Source organism: Silurus meridionalis, chromosome 2 (genome assembly GCF_014805685.1).
Source record: "Silurus meridionalis isolate SWU-2019-XX chromosome 2, ASM1480568v1, whole genome shotgun sequence".
Classification (NCBI taxonomy): domain Eukaryota; kingdom Metazoa; phylum Chordata; class Actinopteri; order Siluriformes; family Siluridae; genus Silurus; species Silurus meridionalis.
Window position 1 is genome coordinate 16,182,934 of NC_060885.1, and position 20,117 is coordinate 16,203,050.

Sequence of the window (20,117 nt, forward strand, 5' to 3'; positions counted from 1 at the left end):
CTGAACGTCCACTATATAAAACACAAGCAGAGCAAAAAGTGAGATGATCAGGTGATCAGGAATGTCCCTGTTCTCATCATCTCATGTTTACATCGCTGTCTTGCTCTGTCTCATACACGTTAGATAAACTTCTTTTTGCCTTCTGCTTTGCTTGTTGTAGCTTTATAGTACATTTGTGGTGTGTGAGAGCCAGAAAATTATACACAGGTGGTAGATTGAAAAAGATGCTCAAAATGTGAAGTAAGGAGCCTGATTTGAAAATGTAATAAGTGGAAAGTACAGATATTTGTTTAGAAAGTGTAATGAGTGAAAGTAAAACGTTGTCCAAAAAATAAATAGAGATGGAAAATACTGATATCAGAAAAACCTTCTTACAGTACACTACAGTAATGAAGTATTTGTTCATCATTACTTCCTATCTCTGCCACCCTTGTCAGATATAAGAAGTGACTTGAACCCAGTGAATGACTCCAGCTGCTATAAGGTAAGTGACAACAGGAACCAAGGTATCTCACAGATGTTTCACAAAACTAAATGTAACCATGAACGTTTAAAAATCGTCTTTTACTGAAAAAAATAACTATTGTATTATTTTACAAATTGCTAAAGTATAAGAAGAATAAACATTTGAATAAACATCAGATTGCCCTGTAATACTTCTTATTACATGTGGCTGTATCAGTGAGTGCTGCAAATTAGTTAGAAAATTATTGTTTATTTAAAAATAAACACACGCTGCCAGTACATGTAATCATAAGTAAATACCGCTGACATCAAGTTTTAAGGTCTGCTTTCCTTTTCCACTTTAACTCATCATCTGCTCTCTTTGCAATCAAGAGGCAAGAGTTTGGCCACCAGCAGTCACACCCTGTACAACCGCCCAGGCCGTGACAGCGCCGCAGCTGCTTCAGACGGACACATCGAGCAGCCAATGAGATCACAGTGTTACTGTAACACCAGGAAGTTTCCTCTTAAAATGTCCAATAGCGATGTAAGAAGAAGGCGGGACTTAAGAGTGTACTTTTGGAGTTGTGCGGCTAGCTGGCTAATTAGTTAATAATAATCAGAAGAATAAGATTTATTATTATTGATAATAATAATAAAAAACTAAAACAACAAAAAAAAACAACAACAAAGGTGGCTCGTGTGTGAGCTAAATGTCCCAACGCAGCGCAGATGTACGGACGGCAACCAGAAAGTGCGGTATGCTGGAGAGCGAAAGTACAGCGCTGAAAATGGGCCTGTTTATGATGAACGCCGTGGTCGGAGCGGTGAGCACAGGAACCGCCGAGGGAGCGAGCACGGAGGTAGCGTTTAAACACAGCGCAACACGGGCAGCCAGCGAGCTAACACCCTACCGGCACTCACTCACTCACTCACACACTCACTCACTCTGTCTGTGGAGCTCATCTTCTTCTCTATTTCCATCTAGTGTATTATATTGTACAGGCAGCAGCTAGCTCCGACATTACTCTCTTACCTTCAACTCTCCCAAAAACGCTGTCATTTAAAAAGACACACCGCGTTCGTCTTTCTGTGCGGCACTTTGTGTCAACTTCTCCAACTTTCCTCGTCTTGACATTATTTTAAAGTTTGGTGTGTCTTCTTTATAAATCGGTTTTAAACTGTAACTTGTGTTAGCTTGGCCATCGGCAGCCTTTTAACTCAACACCAGATCAGCGAGATCCATCATCAAATCAACTCCAAAACAAACAGGATTATACTTTAAATATCGGTTTAAACACTAGTATCTGATCCTGGTTTGCTAACTAGACTTCCTTGCATCTTCTCGGATATCTTTCCTTTCCCTGTTTCCAGGTCAGTAGGTTTCTTGTGTATCTATTAAGTTTAAATTGATTGTGAAACCCCATTATTCTGTAGATGTTCAGCCAGAGCGACTCTTTGTTCAAAAGGTGTCATGGAAATGTCATTAATATAAAGTGTAAGCCTGGAGGGGATAAAGACAATCTGCCTTACAGTCATCTCTGTAGCTGTAGACAAACCTTTCCCTCATTTCTTTATTTATTTTGGTCCTTGCAACAGTTAATGTTGGTAAACATGAGGCCTAAATACAATGTACACAAATAACACCAAGCACATTGACTCATACCTATACACAATGTAATGAAATGAGAAATGATTTTCAGCCTACAGCAAAAAAAGGTGCCTGATATCTGTGTGGGAGGAAAAACCTGTCTGAACATCTGACAACATAAAAGTGACCCATAATGTCCCAGAGCATCCCAAACATGAATTTATAAACCGAGAATTTGGTTCATACATTTTTCCTTCTAAATATCTTCACCTTAGCTGAGGCTGACTGTGAATAAAAAAGTGTTTTATCAAAATGTCTATTGTGTTAAAGGGAGTGGATCTTTATAGTGAAGTAAAATTTCACCTTAATACAACGGCATGTTTTGACAAGACATCTCCAGGAAGTACTCGTGCAGCGACACTGATTTTACTGGAACAGAACATGTCAAATATTCAGAGAAAATCAGCACCTTGTCTAATGTATATCTTTAGCTTGTATTACTGTGTTTGGTGCTTTTTAAGTAGGAAATAACATTTCAAATTTTAGAGGAAAACCATCTTCTCCTATATGGTAAATCCCAGTATTTTGCTTCGGAGTTGCTACTAATTCACTCACAGTGGTCCATATGATTTCCGAGTCGTGATTGGTAGAATCTGGAACTGATAAGTATGGTTTAGATGTGCACTACGTACACTGTATGCTATGATAAGTAAATTATTTATGCTGACAGTGCTGAATCTGTACATTACTGACAGTGCTAAATACTGACAGTTCCTGAATCTGACTGGTTCTATCTTTTACTGAAACAAAGTTCTTTTGATAATTATTTGCTTTTACATTTATGGATTTTGCCACATGTTAAGGGTTTATTGCCTCTGCTCAGGTGCTCAGCAGTGACATGGTGGTGGTACTGGGATTTGAACTCACAACCTTCTTAGCCAAAGTCTAACACCTATATAAATAAACCAGTCTATGGAAACATGAAAGTGTTCCTACCAATCAAATAAGATTTTTTTCTGCTTTAACACCTTTTTTTTCCAACTACACTATATGGCTAAAAGTTGTAGACTCCTAAACATCACATCCTTATGTGGTTTCCCAAATGTTTGCAAGTTGGAAGCACACAGTTTTATAGTTTGTCTCTTTTCTATAGTGTTAAAATAGTTAAAATGTCCCTTCACTCAATTTATGGGGCTCAAATCTGTTACCGCATGACTACGCACCTGTACACAAGGCAAGGTCCATGAACACATTGTTTGTCAAGGTTGGAGTGGAAGAACTTAAGTGGCCTATATTGAGCCCAAACCTCAACCCACTGAATCAGAATCAGAATCCAGTTTATTGGCCAAGTGTGTTGACACATCCATAAATAACACTACGCATTTAGCTTGGACAAAACAGACTAAACGAGACAATATAGACAGTATTAAATAGGGATAAAGCGTATATGACAGATCAGTAATGTACATAAAGTGTGAGAGTACATAAAGTGTGAACATTTTGGGAATGAACTGGATTACTGACTACACACCTAGCATTCTCACCCTACATCACTTCCTGACCAAACTTATACACCTTTGTTTAAATAGGCAAATATTCTCAGCCATAATCCTGATTCGCAGAAGAGTGTTTGTTAGTAAAACAGAAAAGCAATTTTTTTTACTAGTTATTAAACTGGTAAAAACTGTCACTCTTGTTTTTTTTACATTTTAGTTTCAACCAACGTTTAAGTGATCAATGTTTTGATCAAAGTAGGACCAAATAATACGTTAAGATAGGGCTTAAATGGAAAAGAGTACACAGTGGTAAACAAGACATTGTTCAAGCATATAGATTGTGCACTTGATATTTCTTTAATTGACCTAGACAACCGAGTTCGGAACTCGCAGCTTGGAAAATTAGCGGGTTCTCACTTGCAACTAGCAGCAAGTTGCGGATTATTTTATAATTCGCGGAAATCCGCAGCAGGACCGAATTACCAGGAAATGTTAGGAATAACAGTTTAAACTATGTTTTCACTAGCAAATTTCATAAAAATTGTAAAACACATTATTGTATCAAAGTGATGTCCAGATGAATTCACTAAGGTACCATAGGCGCTGCGGGCGGTGCATCAGATATTTGCGGATTTTCAAACTTGGAGCGTAACCCCCGCGAGTTCCCGGGGACCACTTTACTGCAAGGATGATCATGTCCACCTGATTTACTTGATTTTAATTTTGTTGACACCTACCCAGTAAACCCATATGTGCTTTTTGAAAATCCCATTCTGGACATTTCCCAGGGGTTATTATATTCTCTACTCTTCTAGGGATGTTATCCAATAGCTTTTGGAACATGGCTTTGAAGATTTGTGCCCATTCTCCACAAGAGCATTAGTTAGGTCATTCAGTAATGTCAGGAGTAAGGTGAGGAGGTTTGTTGTGTAGTCAGCGTTCCACTGAGATCTTCCATTTTTCTGGATCTTGTTTGTTTACAGAAGTATTGTCATTGTCGAACATGTTTGAGCCATTTAGTTGTAGTGAAAATTTTTTTTAATGCTACAGCATACAAAGAAATCTTTCTTAAACATTTGTGTGCTTTAAACTTTGTGGCAACAGTTTGGGGAACCACATACTTTCGAATTTTGTTTCACTTCAGAAACATATTACAGATCACAGTTCAAAAGAACTATGTACATACAGATGCCATTAAGACGACCACTTGTATAAAGAAAGAAAAATAAAAGAAATAAGTTAAATAGGCATAGTAGTATTTTTCAGCCTGTCTTGCAACATCACAGCAATATTTGTCCAAAAATTTGTCCAAACTCCAAATAGTGTTGTCCTTTGCGCCATTGAGCCTGGCAGTGGTACCTTCCAAAAAAGACAATGTCTCTGAAGTGTGAAAGCCAAGTAAATGTTGTGAGATTGGATGGTTCTATCCATAACTTCAAAATAGTCTTTGGCAGTGCTTGCAGCGGATATGGTCCTTTTTTGATAAGCATTTAACTGGAGAAAGGAATTGTCTCACAATAGCAAAAAAAGCAGGGGATCTCGAAGGTATATCTAAATACAGGAAGGAAACCAAATACTTTTGTGAATGTATTGTATTTTTGGGTACTTAATGTGACTCAGGATAACAGAGTAAATCAAAGTAGTAGCTCTAACTTCACTTAGTTGCAACTTCTGTGCCCATGTGCAAGACCCTTAACTTTCAACTGCTCAGTTGTAAGTTGCTCTGTTTAGGGGTGTCCACTAAATATATACTATAAAAGTAGTTTTCACTAAGATTTAGAGCTCATTGCCAATCTTTCTGCCATTAACTTAGTAAAATACAAATTTACCAGGTCTAATTATTGGTAATTTCTCATTAGTGTCAGTAGATGTTTCTGTCCGATAGAACAGCACAGAGATGTGAATTAATAGCATGATAATGAATCGGTGGATGAGTTGACCTCGTGTCACAAGCTTTAGGTCAACCTTTGACATTTAGTTTGTATGTGCTAGAAATGGAACATTACCAAAAATGGACTAAAATGATTAAAATAAACAAGGATATCCACCAGGATCTGCTTGATATAAGACAGCCATTTTATTATTGCAATAAGTAACATATGAATGATATAAAGCTTGAAACATCTTGAATATAGCAAGGGTACAAATTTTGTCTGTCTGTGCGTGTGATCCGTGCGTCTCATAGACTGACAGGGAGAGGCAACACTCTCATCCTGTTTACTTGCATTCCCTGGCATGGATTGCTGCATTCTAAGTGTGTGTGTGTGTGTGTGTGTGTGTGTGTGTGTGTGTGTGTGTGTGTGTGTGTGTGTGTGTGTGTGTGTGTGTGTGTGTGTGTGTGTGTGTGTGTGTGTGTGTGTGTCCGCACATGCTTAACTTAAAACCAGCCATCAGACTTTGAGTACTATGTGTAGCTGCAGAATAGCCTGGACTTGACCATCCTCGTGTGTCTAACTGTGTCTCTGTGCTAAGCTTCATGCTCTCAGGAATACAGTATGCCTTTTCATACGCGTCTCTACCAGGTAATCCCCGGACCGAACTGCAATGTCCCAGTTAGTGTTATTTTAGCTGGTACATGATGATCCTTGCGTAATTATGCAGATTATTTTTCTCTGGTGTTATGATGGTCTTGGTGTGATGGCTGTGCTTGAAGATAATTCAGCCACTTAATACTGACTATTTCATGCATCTCTGAGCTCCTGATCATTGTGTTTATTTTAAGCAGAAATGCTTTTTAAGGACGGCGTGTCCTCGCCACAAAAATGCTAATGAAACATGTTTCCAAATCATTTATTCTCGTTGCTTTACATGCTGTAAATTGTCCCAGCGATTAACTTTTTGTATATAAGTTTTATTTGCATTTTCTTTGTTATAAAGCCAGAACCTAAAATTAAGGGATTAAGATTAAGTTTTAGTTTTTTTTCCCCCCAAAATTGTTTTGCAGGGCAAGCTGCTGTGCGTTGGTGTGAACAACCAGACCCATATCTGTGAGACAGGACACTGCTGTGGAGAGTCTCAGTGCTGCAGTTATTACTATGAGCTGTGGTGTAAGTACTACAATTGCTTCCTTACTTGTTTACAGTCAGGTGAGTCTATGGTAACTGTAAAGTACATAGTTTGAGTGATGTCATGTAAGTGTAGTGTACAGGCTTTGGTCATGTTTGCACAAGCAGTGCACCCAGCCCAGTGTGTTTAACTCAGGATTCCTAATACTATAAGGGATTCTCTAGGATAGCCATTAGCATACACCATGAAATCTTATGGATGACCATATGTATACTCATACATTTGATTTAAATGATTTTTGAGAACAACTTAGAACAGAATAGAATAACAATAAAGTCGGTCAGTATCTTTTTAACAAGCTTTAAATAGCTGTGAATGATTTGCATTGTTGTCACGTGATTCTCCACAGAATATCTGTTATAATAATTCAGCTTTTTTTACAGAAATGATTATAACATGCTGCTTGGTTATTTACTGCATGATTTCATATAGAGCAAATCAAGTCACAACTCCCATTTAATAACAGTTGTATAATTCTAGTCATGCAACATGATGCCTGTGTGAGGTCAGCCTTCCCTCTCTCAGCATGATATCATTATTTATTCCTGATATGGAAGTTTAAAGCTGCTCTTAATTTAAGAACTTTTGTTTTTCGGTTTCTATTTAGAATCTACATTTTACACTCTGAGAATGCAGGATATGACATTGTATTACTATACTGGACCATGTCTACAAGTTATTTACACTGTTAAAGAGTTGGATTCTCAGCTGAACATGGTCAAAGTAAAAAAAAAAAAAAGCACTTTGGATGTATGATGTATTTGGAGTATTTCTGTGCCAAATATACACCTTCCAGGTTCGTATCTTTTTTTGTTTGTTTGTTTTTGTTTTATTGAGTATGGCTTTTCATGACGTCATGACGGGCAGATTTCCTCTTCACCCAGAAAGAGCGTAGACACAGCAACCAGAGCAAGAGCACGCCAATCAACATGCTTCAATCGGTTATGGAATTCAGCGGTGATGCTGCACAGGGCTTGCTTTAGAAAAATGTTCCAAAGAATGCATCTTGGGATATGAGTGAAGGATGACTTTGTCCAGAACTTACGATATAGACACATCCTGCTGTAGTCATTGTTGCTGTTCAGTTTCAGGCTCAGGATCCGATTCTGGATTAAACATGTCTGGCTGGATCTGATTGTTAACCATAGTGAATTTAACACAAACATTTTTGTTCCTGTTTTAGATATAGTAATCTTACAGCTTGCATACAATTGCTACCCAAAAAGCTGTGCATGCGCGTGACTCTTTAGATCTGCCCACGGCACACCTTTAGGGCCTCTGCCCTAAATGAGACTGGTGAAACTGTGTGTTATGTCCCTTTAAGGGTATTAGATTAATTCCAATCATACATACATATTGAAGCATCTACATTATTTGCATAACTGATTTATACAGTACAGACCAAAAGTTTGGACACACCTTCTCATTCAAAGAGTTTTCTTTATTTTCATGACTATAAAATTGTAGATTCACACTGAAGGCATCAAAACTATGAATTAACACGTGGAATTATATATGGAATTATATACATAACAAAAAAGTGTGAAACAACTGAAAAATGTCATATTCTAGGTTCTTCAAAGTAGCCACCTTTTGCTTTGATTACTGCTTTGCACACTCTTGGCATTCTCTTGATGAGCTTCAAGAGGTAGTCACCTGAAATGGTCTTCCAACAGTCTTGAAGGAGTTCCCCGAGAGATGCTTGGCACTTGTTGGCCCTTTTGCCTTCACTCTGCGGTCCAGCTCACCCCTAAACCATCTCGATTGGGTTCAGGTCCGGTGACTGTGAAGGCCAGGTCATCTGGCGCAGCACCCCATCACTCTCCTTCTTGGTCAAATAGCCCTTGATGCCTTCAGTGTGACTCTACAATTTTCATAGTCATGTAAATAAAGAAAACTCTTTGAATGAGAAGGTGTGTCCCAACTTTTGGTCTGTACTGTATATAACATGATTTGTGTAGATTTCACATACATTTGGTGGGCACATGACATGGCTTGAGTGGACAACTATGAAAAACACTGTAGAAACTTGGTCATGTCCCAAGCGGTTCTTATACATTTTTCGCTAATGTACTGCTAAACTGGACCATGGTTTCCTAACCTTAGCATCTGTACACTGACTGTAGCACAAGGTTTACTTCTTTGGAAGTGACACTGAGTATGTGTCACTAACGCTCTTATGTAGGAGGATGCAGCATGCTTTGATTCGGCTCCCTCTGACATTTGTTGCTCAGTGCCATTCACACCCCCAGCAAACATGCAGTATTATCAGATTACAGCAGAGACTGGGATATCGCACAGACTCATCTCTGTGATAATTATGGCATATCATCTGCTGAGTCAAAGGCTACACTTTGTTGTTTTTCAACTAGCAGCTAATACAGCTGGTCCAGACGGACTTGACCCAGTGTAATTCAATCAGGTTAAGTTCCTGTAAACAGATTTGGAGAAGTAGAGACCACACACCCGAAACGACTGCACTTTATTGGGACAACATTTCACATGCATGGATCTCATGATGTCATTGACCTACACTGGCTTTTCCAATGGCTAGCAAGAATTCCTGCTTAAAGTGAAGCACATTCTCTTCCAGTAATTTGATATTGTCAGTGATGCAGTAATGAAGTAAATGTATTTAGTTACTGTATTTAAGTAGCTTTTCTGTGTGTCTGTACTTTACTGAAACATTTCAATCTGCGGAATATTTTACTTCACTACATCTCAAAGTCAAATATCTTACTTTTTACTCAACTACATTTTGCAAAATCAGTCTCTTTTTTTTATTTATGAGTGGATAAAAACATAACTGGTCAATAACGCAGCAAGCCACTAATCAGGAAAAAGCACACGCCCTGTTTTGATTGCCGCTTTGTGGTATCTACTTAGCACAAACATACAGTTCAGCGTCTGTTCAACAACAAGCATAACATTTTAAGAGTAATAACAACACCTGTGATTTTATTTTTTATTTTTTTAGTAATTAAAAATGTTTTCGGCTCATGAAAATGTAATAGATATCAATCAGTGTTTGTTTAATTCATACCATTCAATTAATAGATTGGTTTGCTGAGACATTGGAGTTTTTTTACATCAACTAAGTTAAGCAAGAGTCTTGTGACAAAAAAGACGATAGAACGTTATAGCCATAATAAAGCATAGTACTTTGAATACTTAAGTACATTTAAAGGCAAATACTTTTAATCAAGTGAAAGGTTGAATGGAGAACTTTTACTGGAGTAATAATTTATTTTAACTCAAGTAAATGGTTTGTGTACTTGGTCCTCCACTGGATATTAGATGTGTATTCAGTGGGATGTGTCCTTTGTTATGGATTTGTTATGGAATCACCACCATATGAAACTATTGTATTTGTCTTAGTCTTTAGGGACTTTACGGTGAGTTAATGTCCCTCTATACTAAGGCAATCCCAAAAAAATACAGTGTATAGTAAGTGTTAAATATTGGCTACTTCATATGGTGAACAGTCATGCTAATATAATGTCAGCTACTGAACTTGGATTCAGGAGACTCTCCTGTGTTCCTTAAAAGAAATTAAGATAAGGGGTGTTTTTCGGTGGAATTTTGTTTGTTTGGTACAATTTTTAACAACTTTATCATTTTTGCTGCCCTCATTACAATATCTTACCCTGTCCATTTCTGGCAATTTTTTTTGCATCAAACTGCATTTAAATTTATATTGCATTGAATTGGTAAAAACAGTCTTATGTGTTTATTTTTTAAACAGCTTTAAAAAATTTTATTTTCTCAGTATTGTAGTGATGTATGCAATAACCTAAAATATTCAGATTTAATGGTAGAAAGAGAGAAAAAACATGGCAGGTTGTAATTGATGGAAAGGTCGATCCACTTATCTGGTGTAAATGAACAGGAATTTTCCTACCTCAGCAAAACTTGTGTGCAAGATTCAGTACCATAATTGAAAGGCTTTTTAATAAAGAGGGTAATAATTTCAAGTTGGTGCTCACTCCTAAAACCAATAAAATTGTAGATATGGTTCCTATCAGAAAGCACTTACCTTGTTTAATTAAGCTGTTTGTCTTGCTATGCCTTGGCTTACTCATTTACCTTTTGCACCCAACTATATTATTTTAATATTATTTAGGTTTATACCACAGTGCTGTTGAATTTTTTAAGTCAGAAGGTCTGGATTAAATGGCTATAAGCCTGCGAGCTTTAAAAGTGATTTAAAGTAATGTTACAGGCTTATTTTTATGTTCTATAAACAGCTCATTCATAGGATCATGAAAGGTCTGTGTGTAATAAGTTAAATCTATGATGTTTCAGTATCAAAGTCAAAACAGTCATTGATGTAGTGAAGTTTTTTGAATATTTATGAAAACAGTCTCACATATCAGAACTGTAGTCATTAATAACCTATTGTTAATAGCGGGACACTCCATAACATTAAAATGTAACCAAAAGGGGTTAATGCAGTTAGCGATTGTATAATAGGTGTGCAAAAAAAAAAGTCTATTCATCTCTATTTTTAAGGGTTCTGGCTGGTCTGGACTGTCATAATCATCCTAAGCTGCTGCTGTGTTTGCCATCATCGCCGCACCAAGCATCGCCTGCAACAACAACAGCGGCAGCACGAAATCAACCTCATTGCATACAGAGAGGTTCACAACTACACCTCACTGCCCTTCTACTTCAGTGAGTAACCTGATAATTACAAACACCATATACAGTGCAACCACGATACTCGCAGGGGGTTATGTTCTATGACCCCTCGCGAGTAACAAAATCACAAGGTTTTGACTCTCCTTTTGATGGTTCCTTTTTCAAGGTGAAATGTACATGTACTGTACTAAAAACTCAACAAAATTTTTTTATTTCTTGTCATACATTTTTTTTTATTTACTATTTTAAATGAATAATACAATAATAAAATAGTTTTTCAAACATTTTTATGTAATTTATTAGTACAAACTCTGTTTTGAAACGTTACTCCGAACTTTCAAGCCAGTTGCGGCAAATCTCAGATTTTACGTGAGTTACATTTAGTAGGAACGACAGACTGGTTAAGGGGGAAGGTTGGACTGCATCAAGGATCGGCCCTGAGCTCTTTCCTGTTTGCAGTGTTGAATGACAGGTTGATGGACGAGGTCAGACAGAAGTCTCCCTGGACTATGATTTTTGCGGATGATATTGTGATTTGTGGTGAGAGTAGTGAGCAGGTTGAGAAGAGCCTGGAGAGGTGGGGATATGCGCTGGAGAGAAGGGGAATGAAAGTCAGTAGGAGTAAGGGAAAGTACATGTGTGTGAATGAGAGAGAGGGCAGTGGAGTGGTGCCGTTACAGGGAGAAGAGGTGGAGAAGGTGGAGGAGTTTAGGTACCTGGGGTCAACAGTGCAAAGTAATGAAGTGTGTGTTAGAGAAGTGAAGAAAAGAGTGCAGGCAGGGTGGAGTGGGTGAGAAGAGTGATAGGAGTGATTTGTGATAGAAGGGTATCTGCGAGAGTGAAAGGGAAAGTTTATAGGACTGTGGTGAGACCTGTGATGATGTATGGTTTAGAGACAGTTTTGAGGTTTTCGTTGGGAGTGACGAGGATGGACAAGATTAGAAATGAGTTTATTAGAGCTACAGCACATGTAGGATGTTTTGGTGACAAGGTGAGGGAGGCGAGATTGAGATGGTTTGGACATGTGCAGAGGAGGGACATGAGTTATATTGGTAGGAGAATGCTGAGGATGGAGCCACCAGGTGGGAGGAAAAGAGGAAGGCCAAGGAGGAGGTTCATGGATGTGGTGAGGGAAGACATGCAGGTAGTTGGTGTGAAAGAGGCAGATGTAGAGGACAGGGTGGTATGGAGACAGATGATCCGATGTGGCGACCCCTAATGGGAGCAGCCGAAAGAAGAAGAAGAAAAAGAGAAACTTAAAGAGAATGTATTCTAAATGTATTCCTTGTGTTTTTGTGTTGTTTTAATGAAATTTGCTGAAAATGTTGAAGTTACTAAGCTATAAGTTTTTGTTGAGATCAGTTTAAATGTGTATATATAAATAGGCAGGTATAAGAATGCATTAGTTGGGACAATTTAAGAAAATGTTACTTGAAACCTTTCTCATTCATAATTTTGATTTCCAGGGTTTTTGCCTAGCTACCTCTTACCTGCATATGAGGAGGTAGAAAACAGACCCCCGACTCCTCCTCCACCCTACAGTGCCCCTCAGCCAGGTCAAGGCACAGATTCAGTCAGTCCTGAGCAAGGTGATGAGCTGCGCCCATCGCTACAGACGGGCTCCCCAGCCACTGCATCAGACACCAATTCTACTGTGCACTGCATCGAAGAGACAGATCGGCATTCTGCTCATAGGTCGGCAGGTGATGCGCACAAACCATATCTGAGCTTTGAGGAGGATGACCAGCAGCAACAGGTTGCATCCGCCACTTCACCCGAGATAACTAAGGATGGCAAAGAGCCCTCAAAATCTGGAGATCAAGTGCTTGATAGTTGTCCCGAGAGCAAGGAAAAGACATTGGGGCGCCATAGACGCTTTACCGGAGACTCAGGAATCGAAATGTGTGTATGTAGCCGTGGGCCAGGGGAAGGAGAGGATGGGGAAGAGGATGAGATGAAGGAGCTTGCTGGACTTCTGGACAGGGAGGACTTCTGTGATAGTTGTAATCCCCATAATGATGGCCTTCAATTGCCAGGGGATGAGGAGCAAGGCTTTGCAGGCCCAGAGAGGAGCAGTGAGCACAGGGAGCCACCCCTCCAGCGTCTCCCTATCAGCCTTCATTTACACACCATTAACGAACAGGAAGCTCCTCAGCAAGGAAATAGTGCAGATCCACAAAGCTAAACACCACCGTGTACTGAAGTGACTCTCTCTGGTTTGCTGTCTCCCTTTACTTTCTTACTGTACTGTTGCTTTGGCTGTGTGTTGGAAGGGTGAATGTTATGCAGTGTTGTTAGATTCATCGAAGAATCCAGCCAAGACATATTCTAAGACAAACTGCGATTGATGACACTGCAAAAAAATATCCATTTGCTATTCTTGTAACCTTTGCTTACCACTCAGAAGGTTTGTCAATTTAATTTCCACTTGTTGCACATAATAATGGTCACTGCTCATGGCTGATAAACAAGGGGTTTAAAAAGCTGATGCCAATATTTACAGTCTGGTTGATGATGAGGCTGCTGTTGAAAGTTGTTTGTTTGTTTGACCGGGTAAGTCAGTGTAAATGTTAAACCGGAATTAATATATTTAAACCCCAAATACACGCAGATTTCTTTTTGACATTCAGTCGGTTACCCCCTTCAAGTAAGATTTTCTTAGAGTTAGACAAAGCCACTCCACAGTTTTCAGAACTGACAATGGAAACTGGCTGCTATGTGTATACACAAGATGTTTGTTTGTTTATTTGTTTGTTAGTTTGTTTTAATTTGCCCCAATATATAAGTCTATCACTGTCATTGGTATCATGCTTTTTGAAGGGTTACTCTATTTTTCCAGCACTGTCAACCTAATTTTTATGTACCATTTGGTCAAATATATTTGGACACCTGATTATAACACCCACATGTGGTTCTTCACGAAACTGATGTTACAAGTTGTGAAGGACACAGTTGTATAGGATTCAGTTTCCCTTAAATGCAGCTAAGTTATCTAATCCCCTTTCTTTATGACAGAATGCACCAGATGGTCTTAATTGACCTCAGTGCCTGGGAAAGGGGAAAATCCTGACTTACTTGTTCAAAAATCTAGTGTAACTTGCCCACTCTTATATGCAAAGGGCCTTCGTGAGTGCAGGTATTTTCAATCTAATCAAGTGGAAGCCACATCACATTTTATTTTACTTAGTTGCTCTTGGTCTGAAGTTATAGCTGCTTCTTGGTTTGAATAAAAATTAAAAAAGACACCCCATATTTTTGGAAAGTCTTCCAAGAAGAGTGAAGCGTATTAGCAACGAACAGCAAATAGTTTTACAATGTGTAAATATGGGTGGTCAAGTGCCCACAGTCTATTGGCCATGTAGTGTATATATTTATTAAATATCCAATCTAAATAGATCTTTGCTATTTAAAAAAAAAAATCACACCTTACAAGGAAGTTAAAGAGGTATAACAAATTTGATATTTGGAATATAAATATTTAACTATGCTTCTAAATTTTTATGCACTACATAAATTGAAGGAAAATATGAGAACAGTCTATAGTGTAGCCTCTATCAGTTCCTCTTAGTTAATGCATATTTTGTTTTCCCTATTTGAAAAACACTGTAGGATGTTAGACATACTGTAACAATGCAATGGTTGCCAAGTAAAGCTTTATTGTTATGGATTACATTAATAGGTAGCTTTATGTTTCTTTTCTTGTGCACGTTTATGAGCACATATGTGGCTTTGCCTTTTTTGGTTAAATAATACATCGTAAAGAATTCAAAATGAACACAGTAAGTCAATAAGAAAGGTTGGCATTAGTTGAGATTTGATTTAAATAATAATAATAAAAAAAAAAAAAGAATATACTGTTATTTTCTTGTAACATGATTTGCTTATTTTGGTGCTTTTGTTGTTTGTTTCATTTGTCTTAATGGAATATTTAGGAAGGTGTTTTCGGAAAATCAGACATTTTAAAAGAGTTCTCCATACACAGTTTCTAGCAAAATGGCATTGTAATGGTACTGATTCGGTAATATATTGCAAATATATATATATATATATATATATATATATATATATATATATATATATATATATATATATATTTTTTTTTTTTTTGCAGTTTGTCTGTGTAGAGGTGCTATAAACAGCAGTTTAAAGGGTGTACACCATCTTTATTTAATTGTAGCCCATCCACATACAGGAACTTTTGGCTTTGAAGCCCCTAGATGTCGCTCACCATTTGGTGTTTTCTTTCTTTCGAGGTGGTAATGAGGATAATTTTTTTTTCCCCACTGTGGCAAAAGAGACTGTTTAGAGCCGCTCCACTGCATTCCTACACTGTGTGTGTGTGTGTGTGTGTGTGTGTGTGTGTGTGTGTGTGTGTGTGTGGGTTTATATATATGTGTGTGTGTGTAGGTTTATATATGTGTGTGTGTAGGTGTGTGTGTGTGAGAGGAGAAAGAGAGAGATTGAAAAGCAATTTACAGTCGAGGTAGTGTGTTTATTTGACCTTTGGTTTGAATAATCATTAAGGCTTCCAGCGATACAGGGTGTTTAGATAGTGTTCAGTTCAAAGGGCACACGTTGGCCTCAGAGATAGTGCCAGGCGAGGGTGTCTGAATAAGTGGAAGACAAACATCTTAAGCAAACATTATACATCAGACACTGTAGCTTCCTTCTCAAGCAGAGTTTGCTGGACTGCAAACAAATGTTTAAAGACTTGTTCAAAATTTTTAAGCTGTAATTTCCTTGTTCTCAAGTCCTTTATATTCTAAAGCATTGAAGCATTCATGTGCCATTCATGTGCACTTTTCCTCCTTTTTTTATTTTTATTTTTTTAAGTTGTTGCTGCTTTAACTGTAAAGAGTTATGTACTTATGTGTTCTTTTCATTTTCTAATTTCATCTTTAGACCAAAAATGCACATTGTTTAAAAAGAGGAAATCAAAATTTGTTGATTGTTGCAGTATGACTTTTTGTGGGGTTTTTTGGCCGCAGTAAGATGTCATTGCACTGTTCTAAATCGATGCAGTTTAGCTCGAAGGTGACGAAGGCTTAAGAAGCCAATTGCTAATTAAGTTTAGCGCTGACATGAGACTTGGTACTATATTTTAGTTTTGTATCTGTAGTTGCCTTTTTATAAAACTGCATTTTCTGCTATGGGTAACATTTTGTATAAACCCTCAACCAAATGAGTATCAAATGATGTACATTATGAATAAAAAAAAAATATTAAATGCCATATATTGTTTTGTGATCACTGTTTACTCATGGTTATATTCTCTGAATTTAGACAAAAATGTAAAACAGGCCATTGTTGCAAAAGAAATAAAACATGCTGTTCATATTGTGTAAAGAATGAAATGTAAAGCCACATCATGATATTGGCTTGTAATTAATAGCAGATTGGCTAATTTTTTTCCTCTACTAAACATGATTGAGCATAAAAGGTTACAGTATAATGCATAGATTGCACACATTATCTTCATCATTTTAGCCCAAGAAAAAGCACAAGCACAAAAACTGAAATATCAATATAATACCTGCCTACATTTACCAATTATTACACTATATAAATGTCTTATTAGCACTCATACCTGGGTACAAACATCTGCTTTTAAGAGTAATTCCATGCATTAGTAGTGGGTTCATGTGTTTTTGCGGTTCCCCGAAAATAGAGATGCATTTTCTGTCTCACCTGCCCAAAGTCAATACAACTAGTGAGCACCATGAGCACATCGATTGCTTAGTAGTGAACTGAACACAAGGATTGAGAGGTATCTAATAAAAACCAAATCTCTCTTTTTCTACTTTTTTACTAGCAAATCTTTGAAAGTAGTCTGAGTATAAAATGAAAATGATTGACATATTAGCCAGATTCAGACTCTTGGCTCTGTAGCTTCTTTTCCCAGCCTGTCCTAAGCCTAGCAATGACTTTATATTTCTGCGGTTGAAGAACAACTCCAAATTTGCCCAGCAGCTCGGGCAGAGGATGACCAGCAGGCACCTCCAGAGTGAACCGCTGCAGAATCCATGACAGGAAGAGGAAGAGCTCCAACTTGGCCAGAGCTTCACCGAGACACACACGTACTCCAGCACCAAATGGTAAATAACTGAGTGATGGACAGCACAGACTGTTGCCTTCCTCATTCAGGAACCGTTCTGGGGGTAAAATAATGAGTGTCATGTAGGCTTTTTATCCCCCAAGCATTTTGTCTCTGGATTAAATTTAACAGTGCACTCTGAGTTTTTACTTACCTGGGTTAAATAGCGCTGGGTTTTTCCACTCTTTTTCATCGTGGTGCAAAGACCACAGATTGACTATGACTCGTGTGCCTTTCTGTACAGCATACTCTCCTATACTGTAACACAGCAGGAAGAATTCAATATATATAGATGCATGTCTGAGTTGCAACATGTTTCACCTGGTTGAAATAAAGTGCTCAAATAAAAGTGATCTATTACTTAGAGTCTGATTGAGCAACGTGCGGGATGAGAAGTGGTGAGACTGGACGGATTCTGAGCACTTCTCTGATGGTGGCCTCCAGGTAGGGCAGATTTCCTCTGTCATTAACCTGGGGGTGGCGGTCCATCCCAATCTTTATGTCCAACTCGTCCTGAATCTTTTCTGAACCTTGAAACCATACACATGGAACACGATATGTCCATGTTATTAATTAATTTCTCATTGGAACCTGTATGGTGCATGCTACTGACGCTATATTAGTAATGGCTAAAAGAAGATATTATCAATATTTGGAATTTCTTGATGAATTACACATAATGGGGAAATAACCAGTTTACCTGGGGATGATGTATCAGATAAAGAATGGACCACTTCAGCACAGTGGTTGTTGTCTCCACTCCAGCACCAAAAATATCCCCTACAGTCATGAGTAGATGGTCGTCAGAAAGACCAACATCTTGGGTGCTTGTGTTGTTATTCTCCGAGCTGTGCTTGGCATGCAGTAGGGCATCCAACAGGTCTCGCTGGATGTTATCACTAAAGTCTGCCTGCAGATGGAGACAAATCTCTGGTAAGGCACAGTGACTACAACAGAAAGTGACTATAAGTTATTTGAAGATCGATGTTTACCTTGTGTTCCTCATATTTCTTCTGAAGGAGTTTGTCTCTAATGGCGACGCAACGCCTTAGAATTCTGAGGTCTTCATTTGGAAAGAGCTACCAAAAAAAACAACAACAACAAAAACAATAATTGGTTTGTTGATATTTTGATGTGAAGTGTATGGTATATGCATTAGTGAGTTATATGTTCACCTGCAGCCATGGAAAGATATCCACCAGACTGTCCTTGGCAACTGTATCCACAATTCCCTGGCTGTACTGGAGCATAGATTCAAACTCAGGATCTCCACGTTTATACGAGGAGTTAAAACAGAGGGTGCACACTACATTAGTGACAGCACGGGTCAGCTCTGGGGCCAGGTCTACTGCACAGCTCTGCATGTTAGTCAGGATTTCACACATAGAGCTCGCCTCTCGGCAAACTAGGAGGAATAAAATTAAAAAAAAGATGAGTGTTGTAACTTGACATATTTCTCAAGAATAACACCGTTTCCTATGGTTTAAAGGGATTGTTGGTTTTGAAGGTTTAGGAATTGGGTGTTTGTATGATTTTCACTTACTTATTTTCTCAATGGAAGTTGTTCCCTCTCCAAACATGCACAGAGCTCCATGTACGATTTTTCGATGAAACCTCCACGTGGCACTATAGTCAGCAAACGCTATGTCTTTCCCATCTCGTGTCAAAATGTCTGTTGTCACCTTGAGAAGAGATGTTTACTTGTTTATTAAATGACTTAATGGCTAGTTTGCACACAATGCAAACTCTCCACCATGTCCAAAATGAACAAAATGGAAGGAATCTTTGTGCTTGGAATCTCAGACTGATAAAAAGGTTACTTACAGTGCGGGGTCTTCCTGCAAATATTTTTCCTTTCTTAAGCAGCACCTCTTTTGCATGATGATAACTGTTGACGATGATAATTTTATGGGAGCCCATCATAAGCGAATAAATATCTCCATATTTCTTCTGCAGCTGTTGAAACAAAATATGTGGTGGACTGTCACTCCTTAGGCTCAGAAGACTCCCAATAATTGGGAGAGAAGGAAGGTTTGGAGGAGTTCTGTTATCCACCAGAAAGCCATGGATTTTCTTTAGATAAAGCGCGACTGTAAGTACTGCAGCGAATACACAAAAACAAATAAGCCATGCCATCTTTACGTACTCAGTAATTTCAAATGGACCTACATCCAGGCACTCCACAGGCTGTAAGAAAGTTTACAATGGTATTTTATATGCCTTCTTCAATGTCACCTCCTTGACCTCCAAATATTTCACCTCAGCTATCTCTAACAGTCAATGTCAGTTTCAACTCAAAGTAGCAGCACGTATACATGTACTCACAGTACGTTTTTTTATTAGTTTTTTTATTAGTTTTGCTGTGCACTGACATCATTTTACAAAATAAAAATGTCAATTTTGTGTGAATAATGAACATTTTATACAGATATATTGATTAATAAATAGATAGATAGACATTCAATCAGACATTGTTTACACTGCAAAAATTATAGCAAGTAAAAATAACTAAAATATAGTTACACTTATCTATATTTTCTTTTATAACATTACAATGAACCAAATATAACATTATTAAACCTTTCTCTATTTTTTGTGCATTACATTTCTGTTTCTGTTGGCAGATAAATGTGGTTCTTTATAAAAGAAAAAAAAAAAAAAATAAATGGTTTTAATGAGCAGCATTGCCTCCCAAATAATTTTGCATTATACAAATAATTTGAAATTAATACAAAAAAAATAAATGTCTAGCAATAGGAATTAGAATAAAAAAAAATTAAGAACA

The 20,117-nt window shown here is 37.8% G+C and overlaps 2 protein-coding genes across 2 annotated transcripts; one reads left to right on the forward strand and one right to left on the reverse strand.

Moving 5' to 3' along the window:
• The first annotated feature begins 975 nt into the window (after positions 1 to 975).
• Positions 976 to 14,852, forward strand: wbp1la (WW domain binding protein 1-like a). Its single transcript, XM_046866383.1, has 4 exons — positions 976 to 1,307; positions 6,476 to 6,578; positions 11,110 to 11,271; positions 12,705 to 14,852. Exons 1-4 carry the CDS (start codon positions 1,158 to 1,160, stop codon positions 13,421 to 13,423), a joined length of 1,134 nt encoding a protein of 377 aa, XP_046722339.1. The 5' UTR covers positions 976 to 1,157; the 3' UTR covers positions 13,424 to 14,852.
• Positions 14,853 to 15,709: 857 nt separating this feature from the next.
• Positions 15,710 to 19,510, reverse strand: LOC124396975 (steroid 17-alpha-hydroxylase/17,20 lyase). The gene is made up of 8 exons (XM_046866390.1): positions 19,157 to 19,510; positions 18,876 to 19,014; positions 18,508 to 18,737; positions 18,325 to 18,411; positions 18,028 to 18,242; positions 17,694 to 17,858; positions 17,487 to 17,590; positions 15,710 to 17,390 (listed from the first exon to the last, which is right to left on the reverse strand). Exons 1-8 carry the CDS (start codon positions 19,466 to 19,468, stop codon positions 17,098 to 17,100), a joined length of 1,545 nt encoding a protein of 514 aa, XP_046722346.1. The 5' UTR covers positions 19,469 to 19,510; the 3' UTR covers positions 15,710 to 17,097.
• Between the last annotated feature and the right edge of the window lie 607 nt (positions 19,511 to 20,117).